We start from the raw sequence: 20,711 nt of genomic DNA, 5'->3' as shown, positions 1-20,711 counted from the left end.
AATAGTAATGTTTATTACACATGGACAATAACAGTGAGACTTGCATCTATTCATCTTTACTCTCCCCTTATAAAAGTTTTATAAAATCTTTCAATATCTAGCTTATTCTTACCCTGGCATCATAGAGATGTACAGCATGGAAACAGACCCTTCGGTCCAACTTGTCCATGCCAACCAGATATTCCAACCTCATCTAGTCCCACTTGCCAGCTCCCAGCCCATATCCCTCCGAACCTTCCCTATTCATATACCCATCCAGATGCCTTTTAATTGTTGCAATTGTACCAGCCTCCACCACTTCCTCGGGCAGCTCATATCATCCACATACCACCCTCTGCGTGAAAATGTTGCCCTTTAGGCCTCTTTTATATCTTTCCCCTCTCTTCTGAATCCTATGCCCTCTAGTTCTGGACACCTCCACTCCAGGGAAAAGACCTTATCCATGCCCTTCATGATTTTCTAAACCTCTATAAGGTCACCCCTCAACCTCCAATGCTGCAGAGAAAACAGCCCTAGCCTATTCAACCTCCCCCTATAGTTCAAATCCTTCAACCCTGGCAACATCCTTGTAAATCTTTTCTGAGCCCTTTCAAGTTTCACAACATCCTTCCAACAGGAAGGAGACCAGAATTGCACGCAATATTCCAAAAGTGGCCTGACCAACGTCCTGTACAGCTGCAACATGACCTCTTAACTCCTATACTCAAAGCTCTGACCAATAAAGAAAAGCATACCAAACATCGCCTTCACTATCTTGTCTACCTGCGACTCCCCTTTCAAGGAACTGTGAACCTGCACGTTAAGGTGTCTTTGTTCAGCAACACTTCCGAGGACCTTACCATTAAGTGTATAGGTCCTGCTCTGATTTGCTTTCCCAAAATGCAACACCTCGCATTTATCTAAATTAAACTCTATCTGCCATTCCTGAGCCCATTGACCCATCTGATCAAGATCCCGTTGTAGTCTAAGGTAAACTTTTACGCTGTCCACTACATCTCCAATTTTGGTGTCATCTGCAAACTTACTAATTATACCTTCTGAGTTCACATTCAAATATTTTATATAAATGAAGGAAGGTAGTGGACCCAGCACTGATCCAACTGGTCACATGACTCCAGTCTGAAAAGCAACCCTCCAGCAGCACCCTTTGTCTTCTACCTTCAAAACAGTTCTGTATCCAAATGGCTAGTTCTCCTGTATTCCATGAGATCTAACCTTGCTAACCAGTCTCCCATGGGGAGCCTTGTCGAACGCCTTACTGAAGTCCATATAGATCGCGTCTACTGCTCTGCTGTCATCAATCCTCTTTGTTACGACTTCAAAAACTCAAGTTTCTGAGATATGATTTCCCACACACAAAGTCATGTTGACTATCCCTAATCAGTCCTTCCCATTCCAAATATATGTTAATCCCGTTCCTCAGAATTCTCTCCAGCAACATGCCCACCACCGACGTCAAGCACACCAGCCTATAATTCCCTGGCTTATCCATACCACCTTTCTTAAATAGTGGTTCCACGTTAATCAATTTCAGTCTTCTGGTCCCTCAGCTGTGTCTATCGATGATATGAATATCTCAGCAAGGGGCCCAGCAATCACTTCCTTACCTTCCCACAAAGTTCTAGGGTACACCTGATCAGGTCCTGCGGATTTATCCATCTTTTATGTGTTTCAAGACATGCAGCACTTCTTCCTCTGTACTATGGACGTTTTTCAACATGTAACCATCCATTTCCCTTTGTATCTTCCATGTCCTTTTCCATAGTAAACACTGACGCAAAATACTCGTTTAGTAGCTCCCTCAGCTGCCTTGCTGATCCTTGAGGGGCCCTATTCTCTCCATAGTTATCCTTTTGTCCTTAATTTGTGTTTGTAAAAACCCTTTGGATTCTCCTTAACCTTATTTGCCATAACATTATCTTATTTCATGTTATATTTGAAATAAGGCATCTGCGATCACAGTAATTCACCAGCAATGTGAAATCTTTAAATTGAGTGGTTGAATCCATAAACTCCATCTGAAAAGTCTAGCATTTTGAGTTTTAAACTTAATGACAAGAGGTATTTCTCAGAAACAGGATACTCTGTTGGCTCTGTACACAGTGCCTTAATCCAAATAAAGATAATGTTGATCTCAGATAACACACTACCTCTATCCGAATTTTTACTTGTATCAGGGAGATACGCGCATCCACTTAATTTGAACCTAAAATCAAAGAACTGTGGATGCCGGAAATTCAAAACAATAACAGAACTTGCTAGAAAAATTCAGTAGGTTTGACAGCATCTGTGAACTTTCGAAGAAGGGTCACTGGACCTGGAACTTTAACTCTGCTTTCTTTCCACAGGTGCTACCAGACCTGTTGAGTTGTTTTCCAGCAATTTCTGTTTCTGTATCAACCTAATTTGATTCTGCAGCATCAGTGTCTGCATCAGACCCAAACAGATAGATATTTCCACTTGTGGACCAGTTGACTTCTTATTGCTCACATTGGTACGCCAGCATAGTGTCTATACTGGAATTCTACCAGGGCAAGAATGCACTTGTCACTGGGGCAACTGGCTTTGTGGCGAGTTTCTACTTGAGAAGCTGTTCCACTCTTGTCCAGCAGTCAAGACTGCATTTTTCCCAGTGAGACCCAAAGCAAATCAAAATCCTCAAGCACCGGTTCAAAGAGATGCTGAACTGAAGGTACAAAAAAGCATTTCAAAGCAAAGTTGGCGGTTTAACAAATCACATCTTTAAGGTAGAATGAATGATGGAATAGGAGGAGATAGGTCAATCCAAATGCAAAAAATGTATCTTGCCTTTCTCTGCTTACCAGTAATTGTATACATGTTTGAAGGAGGGAATCTTCTAGTTTTGAGAAGCTCAGGTGAATGGTAAGGTAAGTAAAGCAAGCAGCTAATTTCTTGTGCTTCAAAAATGCGACTTTTTTTTCTGAGTGCGTAAATTTATATTTATATGGGATGTTTTAGTATGTTAAAGGTGTAGTATAAATCTAAATTGTTGATACAGGAGTGTATTGGTGCTCTGCCTAAAAACAGTTCTTTGGCTTATTGCATGTTCATACTTCATGCTGAGCCATTTTCATTGGTGTTTTCATCAGTAGTGGTTTGTCATTGCTTTCCACTTTCAGAGTGGTGCAAGAAAGCAAGTCTCAAGTTTATCTCAGCTGGAATGGGGATCAATCCCACATTTTCTCAAACTGAACTTGTAACATTAACTGTTTCTCTCTCCACAGATACTGCCTTGACCTACTGAGATTTTTCAGCAATTCCTTTATTTCTACTTGGATTCTTACATTAAGTGTATATGTTAAGGCCTTATAGGATCTGGCAATGTTAATAGCTGAAGGTTGCATCTATTCGAAATCTGCTGTTGACATTTGTACTGAGAGTCTCCATATAGGTTGGGTACCACAACATATATTTGCATCTCTCTCATTTCAAACAGTGCTTTACCCTTTTTAATTTAAAAAGGAAAGTAGGAATGCCTACGTATAAGTTGATTTTCTCTTCGTCCTGACACCTCTCCAAACTGACACACCATTTTTCATTGAATAATTACTGTTTCCCAGCCACAATGAATTCTCAAGGGGTTAAAGGTCTGTTAGTAGAACAGAATACATTTTATACTTGAGAGTAAATAGTTTTCTTCATTTTCATTCATGTGCTGAACGCTGACTTTTTAAATTTATTCATTCATGGGATGAAGGCATCACAGGATAGGTCAGCATTATTGCCCATCTCTAATGTGCAGAGGGTAGTTGAGAATTAATCACATTACTTTGGGTCTGGAGTCAAATGTGTGCCAGACCATGTAAGGAGGATGGCAGTTTCCCTCCCTATAGGAAACAGATGGGGTTTTCCAACATGTTGATATCCCACTAATACACTTTTTAAAGTAGGAAATTAGGAGTAGCAGTAGACCATTCACCCCCAAAGTTTACTCAACTATTCAATTAGATCATGGGTGATCACCTAAGTTCCCTATCTCTTTGTCATCCTTGCTTAATAAATGCCCTGTAATTTCAGTCTTGAAAACTCCAGTTGTCCCCTGGTATCCCTAGTCTTATGAAAAGAGAATTCCACAATTTTACCACACTTCGGTGTGAAAAAGTATTGCTGATTTATTCCGAAATGACGATTAAAATTTGAAGATATTCTGCCTGGCCCTTGGTTCTTCCAAAGAAAGTAATACCCGTATGATCAAGTACTTGTAATATTTTGTTCTCAATCAGATCAGTCTAAATCTCCAATACTGAAGGCACTGAGTGAAATTTAAGCGATTTAGCCAGAGGGTTCAATGAGCATGGTAGTGATGACCAATTAATTCTTGTCAATTAGGATAGTGATAAAGTGTAAATAAATGGTTTAAATTTGAAAATAGGAGGGTTGATCACTAAGTTCACAGATGATACAATAATTGGTGGGATGGTAAATAATGAGGAAGGTAGCCAAATTCGCAGGAGATGTAGACTAATTGATAAGATGAGGCAATCAGTCGAAAATGTGGCATTCCATTTGAATAAGTGTCGAAATGATGCATTTAGGAAAACAAACAAGGCAAGAGAGTAGGTTGGAATGGTAGTAGCTTGGGAAGCACCAAGGATCAATGGAACTTTGGTGTACGTGTTCACTGGTCCCTCAAGGGACCAGTAGAAAAAGTGGCTCAGATGGCTATGGGATACTTGCCTTATTAGTCCAGGCACAGATTTTAACCATAGAGATGTGATGCTCAAACTTAATAAAATGTTGGTTAGGCCACAGCTAGAATATTGACTCAAAAAGTGTGGCACTGGAAAGGCACAGCAGGTCAAGCAGCAACTGAGGAGCAGGAGAATCAACGTTTCAGGCATGAGTCCTTCAACATTCCTGTACTTTTCCAGTGCCACACTTTTCGACTCTGATCTCCAGCATCTGCAGTCTCCACTTTCTCCATAGTGTGCAGTCTGGAATCCACATTATAAGGAAGGATGCAAATGCCTGAGATAGTGAATTCCAGGATTTTGTTTGGCTGGACAGTTTGTTTTGAAAAGAGATTGGATAGACTGGGGTTGTTTTCCTTCGGGTAGAGGAGACTGAGGGGGGACGTAATTGAGATTGTTTTAAATTATGAGGGGCATGGATGAGGTAGATAGGAAGAAACGTTTTTCCCTTGGTGGAGGGATCAATGACCAGGTGAGGATCAGAGGAAAACATTTTTTTCATCTGCATGATGGTGGAATCTGGAACTCTGTGCCTGCAAGGATGGGAGAGATAGAAAGCCTCATTTAATTTAAAAAGAACTTAGATGTGCACTTGCACTGTCAAGGCATTCAAGGCTATGGGCTAAGTGCTGGAAAATGTAATTAGAATACTTAGGTGCTTGTTTTTTGACTAGCGTGTACTCAGTAAGCTGAAGAGCTGAATTCTGTGCTGTGGACCGTTTATGAATTTATGATACCATTATATGATTTAACCTGGCTCCTGGGTCAATAATTTTTGGATGAGAGTAATTGGATCTTTCCTACAGTTCCAAGTCCAACAAACAGTCTAGCAATCCAGCTTCAGTAAAGTCATTCTAAAGGTATGAACTGAAACATTTTCTTACACTCTTGTCTTCAGGTTCAAATCCCTACTTTGGGCTGTAGTTGCTTTGTTTTGTCACAGTTGCTTCACTTATGCCTATTTCTTCAGATCAGAAGATAAACCTGATTGCATCAAGTAGTTGTTTAGTATTTGTGTTAATTGAAACATTTATTGCTTTGAGCCATTGTAACAGACTCCAGATCTATTTTTAGAGGCGCACTTGCTAACTTGTTCTGAGATACATGCCTGTATGTACATTGCTTTTGAAGCAACAGCGTTTAAAGTTTCTGACCCTTTTAGTTTATTCAACTGTTTTTGCTCATCAAACTGACAATCAGTGCAACTATCATAGTGAGAAACTTGAATCCACCTTGTATGATTCTTATTAAATGCTAATTTCCTGAATCTCAAATTCAATGCATTTCCATCTCTTTGTCAGAGCCACCAGGGTATCTCTCTGTTTCCAAGCTTACATCACCTCTCTGGGAAATATTGATGCTTCCTGACTATAATTTGACAGATATTTATTGGATTTTGAAAGACTGTTTGTAGCAGGAAGCTCAGCAATTATTTTGTATTCTTTTAATTATGTTAGCGTAATCTGCATATCCTTGGTCTCCCCCTCAACGGATAGTGTTGTCATTTCCAGAGCACAGTATGAAAGATTTAGACTTGATGCTATCCTGAAGACAGTTAAAGGATGTCCAATGATATTATGTTCACTTAATTGCATAAAACATATCCGTTGTACATTTTTTCTCCACCACATTCAGCAAAAGTAAAATATCCTGAGCACCACAATCAAACTTTAAACCTAATGGTGTAGATGAATCTGATTTAGGGAACAGAACAGTTGTTTCATATTCTTCTAACTTGTTATCCACTTCATTTTATGACCAGGTTGCATTTCACAATAGTAGTGTCACACAACAAAATGTAAAGTGCCCCCAGAATGAAGATGGAAGACTATCTCCTGAAGATCTGTGTGATGGTCACTGCTAGTAATATTTTCATGGACAGACGCATCTGTTAAAAGTAGATTGGTAAAGAGGAGATCAAATAAGTTTTCCCCTGATTGGCTGGTGTTTTACATTTTTTGGGGTAACTTTTCCAACTGTTGCACAATGCCTCAAATGTTAGCAAGGAAAACTTTTCAGGGATGACTTATTTATTTCCCTGTCATTTCCAAGGCCTGTGTTGATTCTGGATTGTCCATCCTGTTTCATTTTTATTAGACTTTTCCATTGGTAGAATTGAGTGGCTTGCCAGGCCATTTCAGAGGGCATTTAAGAATCAGCTATATTTGTGACAGTCAGGTGTGGTATGCAGGTTAGAATGGCTGAGGCTGGAAGGGTTTTGGCCCTAAAGGGCATTAGCAGACCAGATGGATTTTTACATCAATCCGGTAGTATGATGGTCAACGTTACTGGGAGTAACTTTTAATTTCAGATTTATTTACTTAGTTGAACTTCCTCAATTTCCTTTTTGGAATTTGCACTGTCTCTTCAGAGCTTGAGTTGATGCATCTCATTTGAGCGAAGAAGAATGAGGGGTGACTTAATAGGGGTGTACAAGATGTTGAGAGGCATAGGTAGAGTGGATAGCCAGATACACTTTCCCAAGGGGGCATAATTTTAAGGTAATTGGAGGAAGGTTTAGGGGAGATGTGAGAGGTAGGTTCTTTAGAGTGGTGGGTGCATGGAATGCACTTCCAGCAGTAGTAGTAAAGTCAGATACATTAGGGAACATTTAAGCAACTTGGACAGGCACATGGAAGATAGTACAAAGAAGGGTATGTAATTTAGTCTGACCTTAGAAGGGTAAAAGGCTGGCACAACATCGAGGGCCGAAGGGCCTGTACTATTCTGTGTTCTATGTACTATCTGCACTACTAGTCCAATAACACTAATACAATGCCATCGGCACTGTTTAAGTAAGACAATTCTCCTGACCTAAGTGCTCATCACTCTTCCTAGCCTATACCTCATGTTCTCTTCATAGTGTCTTCTACTGCAGAAAAGATTCTATACTTCTGTCATGGCCCAGCTCTCAGCATAGTGCACAGCTATTGATTGGATACCAGCTTCATGTGCCCCTTTTCATAGCTGATGGTATGTCATTTCTTTCACAGTGCTAAATTCTATCAGACAATGCAGAGATGATGCATTTCTGGACTGGGCGAAATTCAATTTATAGATTCCTCACAAGTAGTTGCTTGTCGAACAATTTGTCTCACTGGTTTTAAGCCAAACGTTTGCGAAGAAATCTATCATATATTCATTTTAAAATAAGCACAAGTTTGTTTTTGTCCCAATGATTACATGTCCAATAGTTCAAATTGCCAAAGAGAATGAAAATAGTTTTATTTAATCATAGGGATCATATTCTAAAAATATCATTTGTAACTTACTGTGCTGTGATTGTTTCATTTATTTGTGGTAATTTGTAACAGTGAAAGTTTTCACTTTCCCTTTTAACTTTTCCTCCCTTCTGTAGACCTTTTGCAACACTCCTTCCTTTTCATGTCTCACCATTGATAAGTTAGTCAAGAGAACGGAATTAACCAGTGGATGGAGTGCAAGAGCAATTTCATGACTTGTGCAATAATTTCAATGTGCGTTTTCTCTCCCTTCTCAGTAATTTCATGTGTATAAGTCAATTAACCTGGATTACTCCTTGTCAGTAGAACTAGGATCAGAAACTTAGCTGTGCAGAAAATAACAGTCTCTGTTTGAAACTGTCTGTCTTTTCCTCTTCATATATTTTCAAATTTTCCTTTCTTTCATTCCCAATGCAATTTGTGCTAAAATAAATACTTTCATGCCTCTGAGCCAAATCTTGTTCATTTACAGAATCCTGTACAAATAAATAATCAGTATAAATCTGTTGTAGATTTATTGATGACTTTTATACCTTTCTAAAAACTTTGTTGGAGTATAAGTGTAGACTTTATGAAGAGGAGGGGATGGGAGTGAGATGGCTGTCATTGTTGGCTGGTGATTATTGCTCTGAGAAATTACCAAAGCAACTTGTAGGAGGAGTTCTGTTTTACTCTCCTCTCTAATTCTGATAAGCTCAAGTTAACTCATCTGAGCTGAGTGAATAAAGAGTTGAGCTGGAAAAAGCACAACAGGTCAGGCAGCATCAGAGGAGCAGGGAAGTCGACATTTCAGATGGGAACCTTTTCCACTCTGACTGTCCAGCATCTGCAATTCTCACTATGTCCTACTCATCTGAACTGAGAACCAGAGAGAATTATTAGTGCGCACAATCAACAGGTACTCTAAGCCCTGTTGTACCGTCTGTTTTGCAACTGAGTGAGCAGAATATTTTATTGGGAAGGGTGCCTATAGTACTCCTGCTAAAAGTTTTCTTTTGGCCATCTGTGTCTGTTACATTAATGTTGGCTATTCTATTCCCTGCAGGACTACGTATCAAACAGGAACCAGTAACCAGTTACCCTCAAGTAGTGGTTGTTCGAGTTCCCACTCCTTCAGTCCAGAATGATAGTGATATTACACTCCTGCGGCACTTGGAAAAGATGGGCTGTCGCCTGGCCAATCGTCCTCAGGCCATATTGCACTGCGTTAACAAGTTCTGGACTTTCCAGGAGTTAGCTGGTCATGGAATACCATTGCCTGATACATTCTCTTACGGTATATATAAATAGATGTTAAGAATACTTTTGCAACTTTTAAATCTTTAGCAATGTTTTGTTCTTGAAAACAAGAACACAATAATCTCTGAAATAATATTTAGTCACAAGCCAGTCCACGCTTTAATGCGTGGTGTAGCTTTCTTTGACACCGGCAGTAGTTACTACCCATAATTGTTGCTTGTTCAGCTGTGGACCTGAAGTTGAGAAAGAAAGCTGGATGCTATAAAATGTACATCCTTACATTCTTGATCTTGATGGGGGGTTTTTTTGTCATTCCAGGTACTGTGTGTCCCTGAAAACTTTGTTGTTGCATTTGATACAGTTTTTTTTAAATCTAAGAACTGATGAAAAGCTAACCCGAATTGCCAGAATTCGTAATGAAGACCAAAATACAGGGCTAGTATTTTTCAAAAAAAAATGTAGATGTGTAATGGGAATGTGTTTAGGTTGCTGTTCTAAAGCTGATTTTCTTTTGGATCTTGAGAGATTTGGGGAAGAGGGGACAATTAGCTTTTCTCCTTTCAGGAATTAAAGTATCCATTATCTTATTTCTGTTTTCCCAATAACCTCAAAACATTCTTTTTCTTATAACAGGTGGTCATGAAAATTTTGCAAAAATGATCGATGATGCTGAGCCTTTGGGTTATCCAGTAGTAGTTAAAAATACACGAGGCCATCGAGGTATAAATTCTTTCTCATTTTGCAGTTAAGTACAGATAAAGTGAAGGCACATAAACTTAAATTTTGTTTTTGTGATCTTTATTATCACTTTTTAAGGAACAGACATCAAATTATTGAAGGATGGTACAACCTCTGCTCTGCGATGAGGTAGCTGATCTCACCTGTGATAGTATTTGGGCACTACAATAGGTCACAGTTGTCTCATCGCAGATGGGCTGCAGGGGTTGGAGATAGTTATTGGGAGGGGTGGAGGTGATGGTTTGCAGGGGGTGGAAAAAACTGATGTGGAATCAGACAAATGTTTGCTCCTGTGTAATACCCTGTGCCCCCAGTGATAAACTTGAGTTTGCATTTGGGCAAAGACCTGCTCAGTTGAGATGCCACTTCTAGCCTAATGCTCAACTAACCTGCTCATGTTCTTGCAATCCAGGACAATAAGGCTATCCCCGTTTGTGAGATACCAGTGTGTGTCAGATATTCAGTAGGATGGCAAGAACCAGTATAAGAAAAATAAAGGGAAATTTTAAATCCTTTTTCTAAATAGATATTCATATTTATATGAGAATATTATGAAGTAAAATACTGTGCTGTCTTATGTCTTTAGTGTTATGTATATGCAGAATAATGGCTTCATGCTTTATTGCCTGAGCAGAAATGGTTTATTACATAGTCTGTTGAAATGCATAACAGACTGTTGCCTGTATTTTTTTCTTCAGGGAAGGCAGTGTTCCTGGCACGGGACAAGCATCATTTGTCTGACTTATCTCATCTGATACGACATGATGCTCCCTACCTTTTCCAGAAATACGTAAAAGAATCGCATGGGAAGGATATCCGTGTGGTGCTGGTAGGAGGCCGTGTGATTGGTGCAATGCTGCGATGCTCCACTGATGGTAGAATGCAAAGCAACTGCTCATTAGGTGAGATTTTGCACTTCATAGATACTGGAATATTGTGGCTCTCTCACTAGCACCATTAATAAAGGCAATATGTAATGATTACATGATATAATTATACACACCATAAATACCAGCTTGAATCCTTGGCTTTGTGTCAGATGGTTCGGAGTAGTGGAGTTGATTTGGGACCACATAGAATGATTAAGTTCTGGAATTGACATTGGTCCTGTCACTGGAGGATGTTGACTTGCTCTAATTGTACTATACGTGATCTCGCAGGGTTGCTTGATTATGGGCACCACATATGGCAGACTTGCTACCTGATGCTGTAACTTTAACATCAGTCATTGTTCACTCTAGAAGGTTGTAAAATGTCTCGTCAAAAGATGGAATGCTGGTCCTCAAGTTTAATTGAGCTTCAGGAGGCCAAGGACAGAGTTCAATGTGAGAATAAGATGGAGAGTTGAAATGATAGTTGAACAGAGGCTCAGCATCATGTTTATGGACTGAACAGAGTTGTTCCAAAAATGATCACCCGTCCACATGTAAAGTAGACTGCATTGTGATGAGCGAATATGTTGTAGTAAATTTAAATAAATAAACTATTGTTTCATCTCGAAGGAGTACAGAACTTAATTGTTGCCAAGGAAAAAGTAAAGTTGAAGCTTTTCATCTTGCACTTATTGGTTTAACCACAAGAAGAAAAAACTTTAGAAAAGGAACAAAAATTTATAAAGCATGACTTAGCTACTTGTAAGGAGCCATATATTTTCCCTTTAGAATTATAAACTGAAAATGAAGTTGGACAGTGCTATATAGCTAAAAGTACAGCACCAGGAGAGACTTCACAGTTTCAAGACCAAGTGGGTTTGGGAGGTGTATGCTTTAATTAGACAAGATAATGTCATGTTTTGGAACCATGATGTGATACTTTGTGACAGAGTGGCATCAGGAATATTTGAGTTAAGGGAAAACTACCTAGCAATAGATTTGGAATATGCTTCTTAAGATGCAGTTTCGTAGACCTGTAAGGCAGTGCACCTAGAGTTATCCAGAAGCCTGCAAACAAAGAGACATCTCTTTGAATATGGACCATTGCCGTGCAGACACTACAGTACCATTGTTGCTAAAAAGCAAAAGAACTATGAGAAACAAGTCATCCACTCTACTAGTCTGGACTTTGACAGAATTTAACATAATTAGGACTGTAGATGAGGAATAATTTCTTCACTCAAAGCATAATTAACCTGTGGAATTCTTGACTATTATAAGGTTGTGGAGAGCAAGTCACTAAATATATTTACCAAAACAACTTTTAAACTTTTAAAGCTATCAAGGAGTATGGGAAGGAAAAGGGAATATGGCATTGAGATAGAGAGTCAACAGGATCCTACTGAATGGCAAAGCAAACTTAAAGTGCCAAGTGGCCTAATCCTATTTATAGTTCCTATCTCATTTGTTTTCACTGTCTACATTTTCCACCAATAATATTTCTGTCAAACCATATATTATTGTCTGCCATATTCCTGAATGAATGTGCATATATTTGGGATTTGTCTTAAGTTGCATAGTGGTAAATCAGTCATCCATTTTTGGACTTTGTTAAAGAATGAATTTTCTTACAATAAATAGCTATTTTCCTGTGAATGATGAAACCTGGTGTGAATTAGTTTGTCCTGAATAGCAGTCAGTCAGGCAAGTTGGTTATCTTGGTGTTTTAATTAGGTAGGTATGTATTTGTAACAGCTTGTGGAATAGTGGGTCTCGATTATCAGTCCACTTTTCCCAATTGAGTCATGACGCACTTTTTGCAATAAAGATGAGTCGATTCCTCCAGGACACTACCGTTAACCAAAAAGATGTTCTGCCTACCAGACAAATGAGTAATGTTGTATATGAATTATAGTGTCAATGTAATGCTAGGCCTTATAAGCTGTACATCCGAATTGGTGGCAAATGTATCAAACCAAAAAGTACCTTTGTCCATGGCAGGAAGCATGCTGACTGTGCTCCACCAATCCTTGCAAAACTCAGAAAATATGATCTAATATTAGGTGTCATTTTTCTATTAGACAACGTTACAAAATAATCCCGATTGAGCTATGAATTACACAACAATACAAAATTTTCAGTGGTACTCAGTGATTCATTTCTGCATTTTGTGGTCTCCATTTATTCTTGCACATGAACCTGTTTTTTTGGAGGCAAAATGAATATGTCTACATGTTGCATATTTTTCAATGAGGAAAGAATTATGGAGACAACCAATCCCTGCTGCATCCCACAGTGCTGCCTTTACCAATCGGAGTCATGCTGTATAAATTATTTATTTTCTGAAGTTAGTTTTCTTGTATTTAAGTCCTGATGAGTGCAAGGTGAAAGGCTTCAACAACTTGTCTCTTTTTAGCAATAATTAATTATGTCTCTATGTAAATTTGGCAAATTATACTGCGTTTGGCTACCAAGATACATTATATTAGTATCATATTTTTTAGATTAGATTACATTAGATTAGATTAGATTAGATTACTTACAGTGTGGAAACAGGCCCTTCGGCCCAACAAGTCCACACCGCACCCGCCGAAGCGCAACCCACCCATACCCCTACATGTACCCCTACCTAACACTACGGGCAATTTAGCATGGCCAATTCACCTGACCAGCACATCTTTGGACTGTGGGAGGAAACCGGAGCACCTGGAGGAAACCCACGCAGACACGGGGAGAACGTGCAAACTCCACACAGAGTCACCTGAGGCGGGAATTGAACCCGGATCTCTGGCGCTGTGAGGCAGCAGTGCTAACCACTGTGCCACCGTGCCGCCCACTAATATTCTGGCACACTTAAAAATATTTAATTTCCTTTAAGTGAATCTTGATGATTTAAAGTTTATTTCTTATGGAGATAGTGGCCCTCCACCTGATGACTTGCATTTTTTAACATTAATTCTTAGATTTGTAAGATTTCATCGGTTTTTTTTCCTACTATTTAAAACTTGCATTAAAAGTTACAGCATCTTCCATTTCAGTTCAATCTTTCCATGACAGTTCAATGTGTCGTATGATTAAAATGCGAGAGTTTGCTTACATTGCTGATGAAAGGTAGTATTGGATAGTATGTAATGACCTAAAGAGACTGAATTCACTGACAGTCAAACAGAAGGTCTACAGCAATTGGAATCAAAGCAGCTACAAAGAAAAATATTTGTCGATTGTCAGGTGGGAATCGTTGCAACCTTAAGACATTATTACAAGATTTCTACGAGGAAGTGACCTCAGTACATACTTCTTCAGTCAGTTCATCAGTTTCATTCCTAATATAAGGGCAAGAGAGTGGATTTACATTGGTAATTCTGTGTTCCAGTCCGTTCACAATTCTTCTGATAAAGAAGCCCTAATGAGGATCTGGACAAGGTCCAGAGTTGGACAGATGAACGCAGGTAATATTTGTACTTTGTAAATTCAAGGTAGTGGCCATCACCAGCCCAAAAAAAGGGGCAAAACCACTTTTCTCTGACTTTCAGCACCATTATCAGCATCTTGGGGGAGCCACCAAAGACCAAAACCAAACTGGACTAGCCATATCAAGGCACTATAGGTACAAAGATAGGACAGAAGTTCCAATGAGTAGTGCACCTCGTGATCCCATGAAAACCCCTCAATCACTAATAAGGCTCAAATCAGGTTTGTTTCAGATAAGCCTATTCAATTGAGGAGGTACAGCTGTTCATGCACTCAAGAAGCTCAATACATTCAGGATCCAGTTAACTTAATTTTTGCCCTGGTCACTACCTCCTCCACCATCAGCATATCCAACTTGCAGTATTTGTGTTCTACAAGGTCTTTGAACAGCTCAGCAAAGTTCAGCAGCCACTTTGTGACCTTTACTACTGTGAAGGTCAAGACAGCAAAATAATGACATTCATGTTTTCATCCCAAGTCACGGATGATTACTGCCTTGGACACATGTCACTATTCCAAATTCCAGCTGAAATTCACGACTTCACCCTGTGGAAGTCCACCATCAATTTGCAGTTGCTCTTCAGGTGGCATAAGGTCGATAATAAATGCAGTCTCGGTGGAATTACTCTAATCCAGAGAATACTTTACTCTCTTTTTTTGTTTTAACAAGAGAGATTAGTATAAAGAAAAAACTGTTTTTGGAAAATTGGAAATCATCGGTAGTTAGAAACAGACACAAAGGAGAGATGACTGTTCTTCATTTCAAGATCAGCAAAATTGCTGTTTGACAGTAAACTTATTATCTGGAACCTGACAGATTATGGAAACTTACTGTCTTCTAAAACAAAATGAGTTAAGACTGGAGATCTAAACTTTATTGCACAGCAGAGATTCAAGCTTTAGTTACGGGGTGTATTGAGTGTTACATAGAAAGCATACTTGTTCATTTGCCAACAGATTATTTTACTCATATACTCTTTTTCTGTGTTGCTTTAATAATAATTATTAATTTTCTGGAAAGTTCAGAACTGATACTCTTTTTTTTTGTTTCATAGGTGGTGTTGGTGTGATGTATCAGCTGAGTGAGCAGGGCAAACAGCTGGCAATCCAAGTCTCCAATATTCTGGGCATGGATGTGTGCGGTATCGATCTGCTCAGGAAAGATGACGGTTCTTTTGTAGTGTGTGAAGCAAATGCAAATGTAGGTTTCAGGGCCTTTGATAAAGCTTGCAATCTGGATGTAAGTGGTATCATAGCAGACTATGCCCTGTCATTGCTGCCAAGCAGACTGACCAGAAAGATGTCGCTTCTTTCTGTTGTTTCAAGTGCCAGTGAAACAAGTGAGCCAGAGGTGGGGGCTTCAGTCAGTGCCATCCCTGAGAGTGTGTTCACCATGAGTGTGGGTTCAAGCTCTAGTGAGAGTGATCCTGAAATAGTGGAGGTCAGAGATTCTGACACTGCTGCTTCCAGGTCCATGCAGACTGTCCTGCCTGAGACAGGCTACAATATGAACAATCTCATAAATACTGAAATGAAACTATTGAGTGAGTGAGGCTGAGGAACCATTCCTAATCGGTAAATCAAACAGGGCAGCCTTCCCAGCTGAACTGTGGTTAAAACAGTAAAGGAATTGATGGACAGAATACTTGATGGTTTAATATGAGAGTAAATTATATCAAATCTGGGTATATTGAATAGCCCTGAATGATATTATAGCCATTAACTCACTCCTGGGCAATGGGTTATGTAGCCTCAGTGTCACTGGGGCCACAGTGGAGGTTGCAGTTGATAAACTATTTCAATTACTCAGTAATATGGTTTCAGTTGCTTAGTTAAAAAGTATTGCCTTGGCAATAAAAAAAATAGTAATCGTCAGAAAGACAAGGACTGGTTAATGTTCCAGAGAAGACCTTTCATCAGTTCATGTTCAGAAATGCAAAGCCTCTGCTTGACATCTTCCATTCCTACCATGATTGAGGTTGAGTACATTCTGCATTTGAAATCAAAATCTTGCCTCTCTGCAATGAACTGCACCTCACACTTAACTAGAATAGCAGTTTTATATCTTCCTTGTTTACAATTTGCTTACAACAGCAGTATTGTTGGTGAAAACAGTTTGAACTGGCATTCAAAACAGACATTATTGTTCTGGAGCATATAACAACTCAAGCTGTGATCCTTTAGCTGGTCCTAGACCAAAGGCATAATATGAAGAAACAGAGAACATCAGTTTAAACAAAATGGTCAGCACGTACTATTTCAATTCTTATCTCTTCCTTTTCCTCCCAAAATAACTTTTTAACAGTGATATTAACATGTTGGTTAGAAATAAATGAACTTCTGCAGAAAGTAATTTGAGAGAAAATATTATTAAAATATAAAGGAATTTGATGTCATTTTCTGTTTTTAGTTGTTTTTTGGAATTTGGCACATGAATTTGCCTATCAGGTAGGTTAATGGATAAACAGTGCATGTTGAGGGGTATGATCTTAAACAATGGTAAACTGATTGTTTACAAGTAGTTTCTCTGCTCAACGTCAAGTAATTGAAAGTGAATTAGATGTTTTTCTCAGTTTGAGACTTGGTTGTAACATTGAAGAAATCTATATTTTGTTGACTTAATTGATAAAATGCAGTTTTTCTCAGATTGAGATTACGAAAAAACAATCCTAGACTGCACAAAAATATTTGGGAAATAAATAAGACATGTTCTAGTCCATCGATACAGAAATCCTCTTGACTTGAGTTGCCGTGCTAATATGTGTAATAAATGTTTTGAATTGTTGCACCCCATTTCCACTTTACTATTTTAATTTTATTTGCTAGCAAATCAATGCCAGCATATCCTCATACTGTGCTACAATAGTCAAAGAGAAACAAGGGCCAGTTGTCTCGTTGAAGCTTGTCTCCTAGAATACTAACACATAAAGCTGAGCATCATGCTAGATATGAAAGGTATGAAATGTATTTGGCAGATTGCTGTTTTGTCATCATCTGCTTTTGCAAAAGTTTTGGATCTAGTTTATCAAGTGAAACGTGCAAGATTAAAATCCCTGGGAGATTTTAAAAAATTATCATCAAATGATATATTCAGGATAGCGGGTATTGATGTTTATACACAGTATTGCTAAACAGGTGAAATCTGTAAGGTGTATAATGTATGAGGATTGATTTGTACTCCTTTTGATTTTACAGAAGCTAGCTACAGCCTCTCGCAGTCTGCTGAGTCTCTCGGGGGAAAAAGTAGTGTCTGTATTTACAAATTGTATCTCCCAGAATGAAGGGCAGAAATATTCTTTTTTCTTTTAAAATATTTCAATATAGTTTCTGATTTTTATAATGTTGGTGAGTTTGTGTACACATTACTGAAGATATTAACTTTAACAGTTAATATATGGGTCAGCAAGCACAAAGCTCACAAGCAGTTTAAACAGTCTAGCATTTGCAGTGTTTAAAATAATTTTAAATAGGATAACTCAGTTTCAGTAGTTAGGCTTTCATACTCATACCGATGTGAATATTAGAACAGTAAACAAAACCCACCAGCTTCATTAACTTAGATCAGAATCCTTGCTGTCTCATTTCACTAGATAAAAATCCAGGTAAAATGACTGTTAAGTGGTAGGTATTACTGTACAATGATTAGTGCAAACCAAGTTAAACAAATAACATGCTCATTAAAAAAACAAGCATGCCACTATTTGCAGGATTATGAGTATACGTTACATTAAGAGAACCTGAAATCCTGAGCAGATTTGTTCACAGAATCTACTGTTATATGTCACTCAACATGGTTGAGATTCCTGCAGAGATTGACTTGAAATACTGCAGAATTTCAGATAAGCTTAATGAAAGTGTTTCTATAAGCTGATTGCACAGCTCAGTAAGGCCAGTCATATTCTTCAAATAATGTGGCTCTTGTTAATATAAGGGCAGTCTGGCTGTGGCTGGTACTCTTTGCACCAGTACTATACAGAATAGCTGTCAACACAGCCTGTTGATGCATGCACACTTAAAACAGCAAAAGAACATTGTACATATTCTGCTTGCTGTATATTTTACACAAAGATTTTATTTAACTGTGCTTGCACAACATTCTGATTAAATGTAACTAATTCCTTCTGGAAACACACCAGCTATCCAACATGATCCTTCTCCATCCTTTTAATATCAATGAGCATAATGAGATCTAACTTTTAAAATAGCTTGTGAAACATTTCCGATAAACCTTTCTGCAATTTTTCAAGACCAATGTCACTGTGGAAACTCAGTGTCAAAAATTCAGGGCCTTACATGCTTTGTTGAGAAGTTTCACACACTATTCTGGTTGAATATATTGTCTCAAAGCCAGTTGCAGCTGGAACAGAGTCAATGACCTGAAAATCCCTGGCAATATTTCTAAACAGCACAGAATGCAAGAATGAGGCAAAGACATGGTTCATCAATTTAAGCTGTTTACTAAATTTCTTGAAGCAGATTCATGATTTTTTGTTTTATGTACAATTCTCTGATGTCTGAATGTTTGAATGCACCCCAGTGAAAACTCAGAACCATTCACACCCAACCAGCTCTCTTTTGGAATGCAACTACTGGGATTATTGTGTCTGGGCTGGTGGAGTGGCAAAGGGATTGATATCAATGAATGCATTTTGAACAATTGCAAAGAATCTGTCTTATTTAAGTCAAACAATGTGTTGATTGCTTTTCATGCTTGCATACTAAGAATGGAGAGGCCATTTTGAGTGGAGCTGTCACCCAACAGTAGGCTTGGTCCTCATCTGGGTTAAGATGAGAGTGAAAAATCAAAGATAAAGCTACTTAGGCTGAAGAAGTTGTGCAATTTCTCTAATAGAACATTCAGTTAAAAAATCTATTATTTGAATGTAAGTAAGTAAAACTAACAGAAAGGCCTGTGCACATTTCTTACCCATGTTGCCACTCCTCCCAACCCCAACCACCAAAAGAAATAGGTTACCCTTGACATCCTTTCTAAAGGAGTTTCCAGGTTACCTTGTAAATTGAATGTCGTAAAAATATTATTTAATGGCCACAGTATTTCTTATTTGGAATAAAGTGTAGTTAGCTATCTAGCCATTTTGAGGGAATAACAATGAGTTGTCAAGCCAATGAATGCCTTCACAGACATTTCCAGTAGCCAACCTGGGAAGAGCTATGCTTCAAATGATATGGGCTTGTTTGTTTTTGTGTCCAGCACTAGGTAAATTGATTAAATGAGCAGGGAGGTTGCTAATATTGAAAGTCAAGAGGTGGCTGATGTTTTTGTGTCCATTGTTCAGATAAGTTGAATAAAAGCTGAGGTTGAGAGTCAAGAGTGGCAGACGAACATTGGTATGCACATTCAGTTGAGCGATTCAGAACTGTTTGACAATCTTTTTCTGTCCATGTAATTTGTAATTTAACTTAACAGCATGCAAAAGAGTGGAAACCTTTCATGTTTGAATAAAGATGGCATATGTATGAAGTCTATTTAACCTTCCTAGTTATTCTGGTGGGCACGGGGAAGGAGAGCTCCAAAGGTTTGAAGCATAAAAATATTTAAAAAGGTAAAGGAAACATTTTATATATCATTGGTGCACACCCCCTCAAATGTTTCAGTCAGTTAAAGAATTTGCTGATTTTATGTATTGTTTTAACTGAGTAAAACGACTGGCTGGTGTTTATTATGGTTGCGCATAGGATATATCCTGATCACAGTAAGTTAAGCTGATTGAATAAGTTAGCATATAACTTTGTTCTGTAGCAGTAAGATACAGTAAGAAAATAAATTTTAAAATGATTTGTACTTTTAAAATTAACCTAAAATTGTAAAGGGGGTTAGGGAAAAGAAAAAATATACTGTGTACAAAATGTGTTCTCATGTAAACTGCTGAATGCTAGCTAGTTAACAGGCTGGCAAGGTTAATTAATTGTATTATGTCATTACTATTGAAATCATTTAATTGATGTATGTTGAGACTAAAATTTGATTTTTCTTTTTAAAATTGCAACTGCCCCCACTGATGATTCTAAAATGATTTTTTTTTTGTACGGGAGGCGAGGGAAGAGATTTGACCCTATTTATTCAGTTTCTCTGTGTTCTACCTTTCCTTAGAGTTGTGGGCATCCAAACAGAAATATTAATGCAGAATGTTTACATTTGTCTGACCAATAAATATTTATTTTACCTGATGGATAGTCTTCTTTCCATGATACTCAAAACTGTGGGATGAATTTATAAGCCCAACTTTGGCAAAACAACAAAGCACTGCACTGGAAACATTTGAAGTATATGCCCCTAGAATTGAGATTTCAACCTCAATTGTCGATCTTTTACAGCATTAATATGGTCTCTATATATGACAGATTTGAAAGCAGTTCATTGTACAGAGTGTAAGACAGAGGCAGCCTTACAAATCCTGACATTCCATTGTGTTTAC

The 20,711-nt window shown here is 38.3% G+C and overlaps 1 protein-coding gene across 2 annotated transcripts in view; it reads left to right on the top strand.

Moving 5' to 3' along the window:
- rimkla (ribosomal modification protein rimK-like family member A) overlaps positions 1 to 19,756 on the top strand; it is a 75,372-nt gene extending 55,616 nt beyond the window's left edge. For both annotated transcript variants that reach the window (XM_072586635.1, XM_072586634.1), the window contains 4 exons: positions 9,000 to 9,230; positions 9,827 to 9,913; positions 10,630 to 10,833; positions 15,330 to 19,756. In XM_072586635.1, the coding sequence (XP_072442736.1) occupies positions 9,000 to 9,230; positions 9,827 to 9,913; positions 10,630 to 10,833; positions 15,330 to 15,826 (1,019 nt within the window). In that variant the 3' untranslated portion in view covers positions 15,827 to 19,756. The remainder of the gene's footprint in view (positions 1 to 8,999; positions 9,231 to 9,826; positions 9,914 to 10,629; positions 10,834 to 15,329) is intronic.
- The last annotated feature ends 955 nt before the right edge of the window (positions 19,757 to 20,711 follow it).

Source organism: Chiloscyllium punctatum, chromosome 16 (genome assembly GCF_047496795.1).
Source record: "Chiloscyllium punctatum isolate Juve2018m chromosome 16, sChiPun1.3, whole genome shotgun sequence".
NCBI classification, from domain to species: Eukaryota; Metazoa; Chordata; class Chondrichthyes; order Orectolobiformes; family Hemiscylliidae; genus Chiloscyllium; species Chiloscyllium punctatum.
Note: the sequence above shows the minus strand (reverse complement) of the source record. Positions and strands in the feature narration are given on the sequence as shown.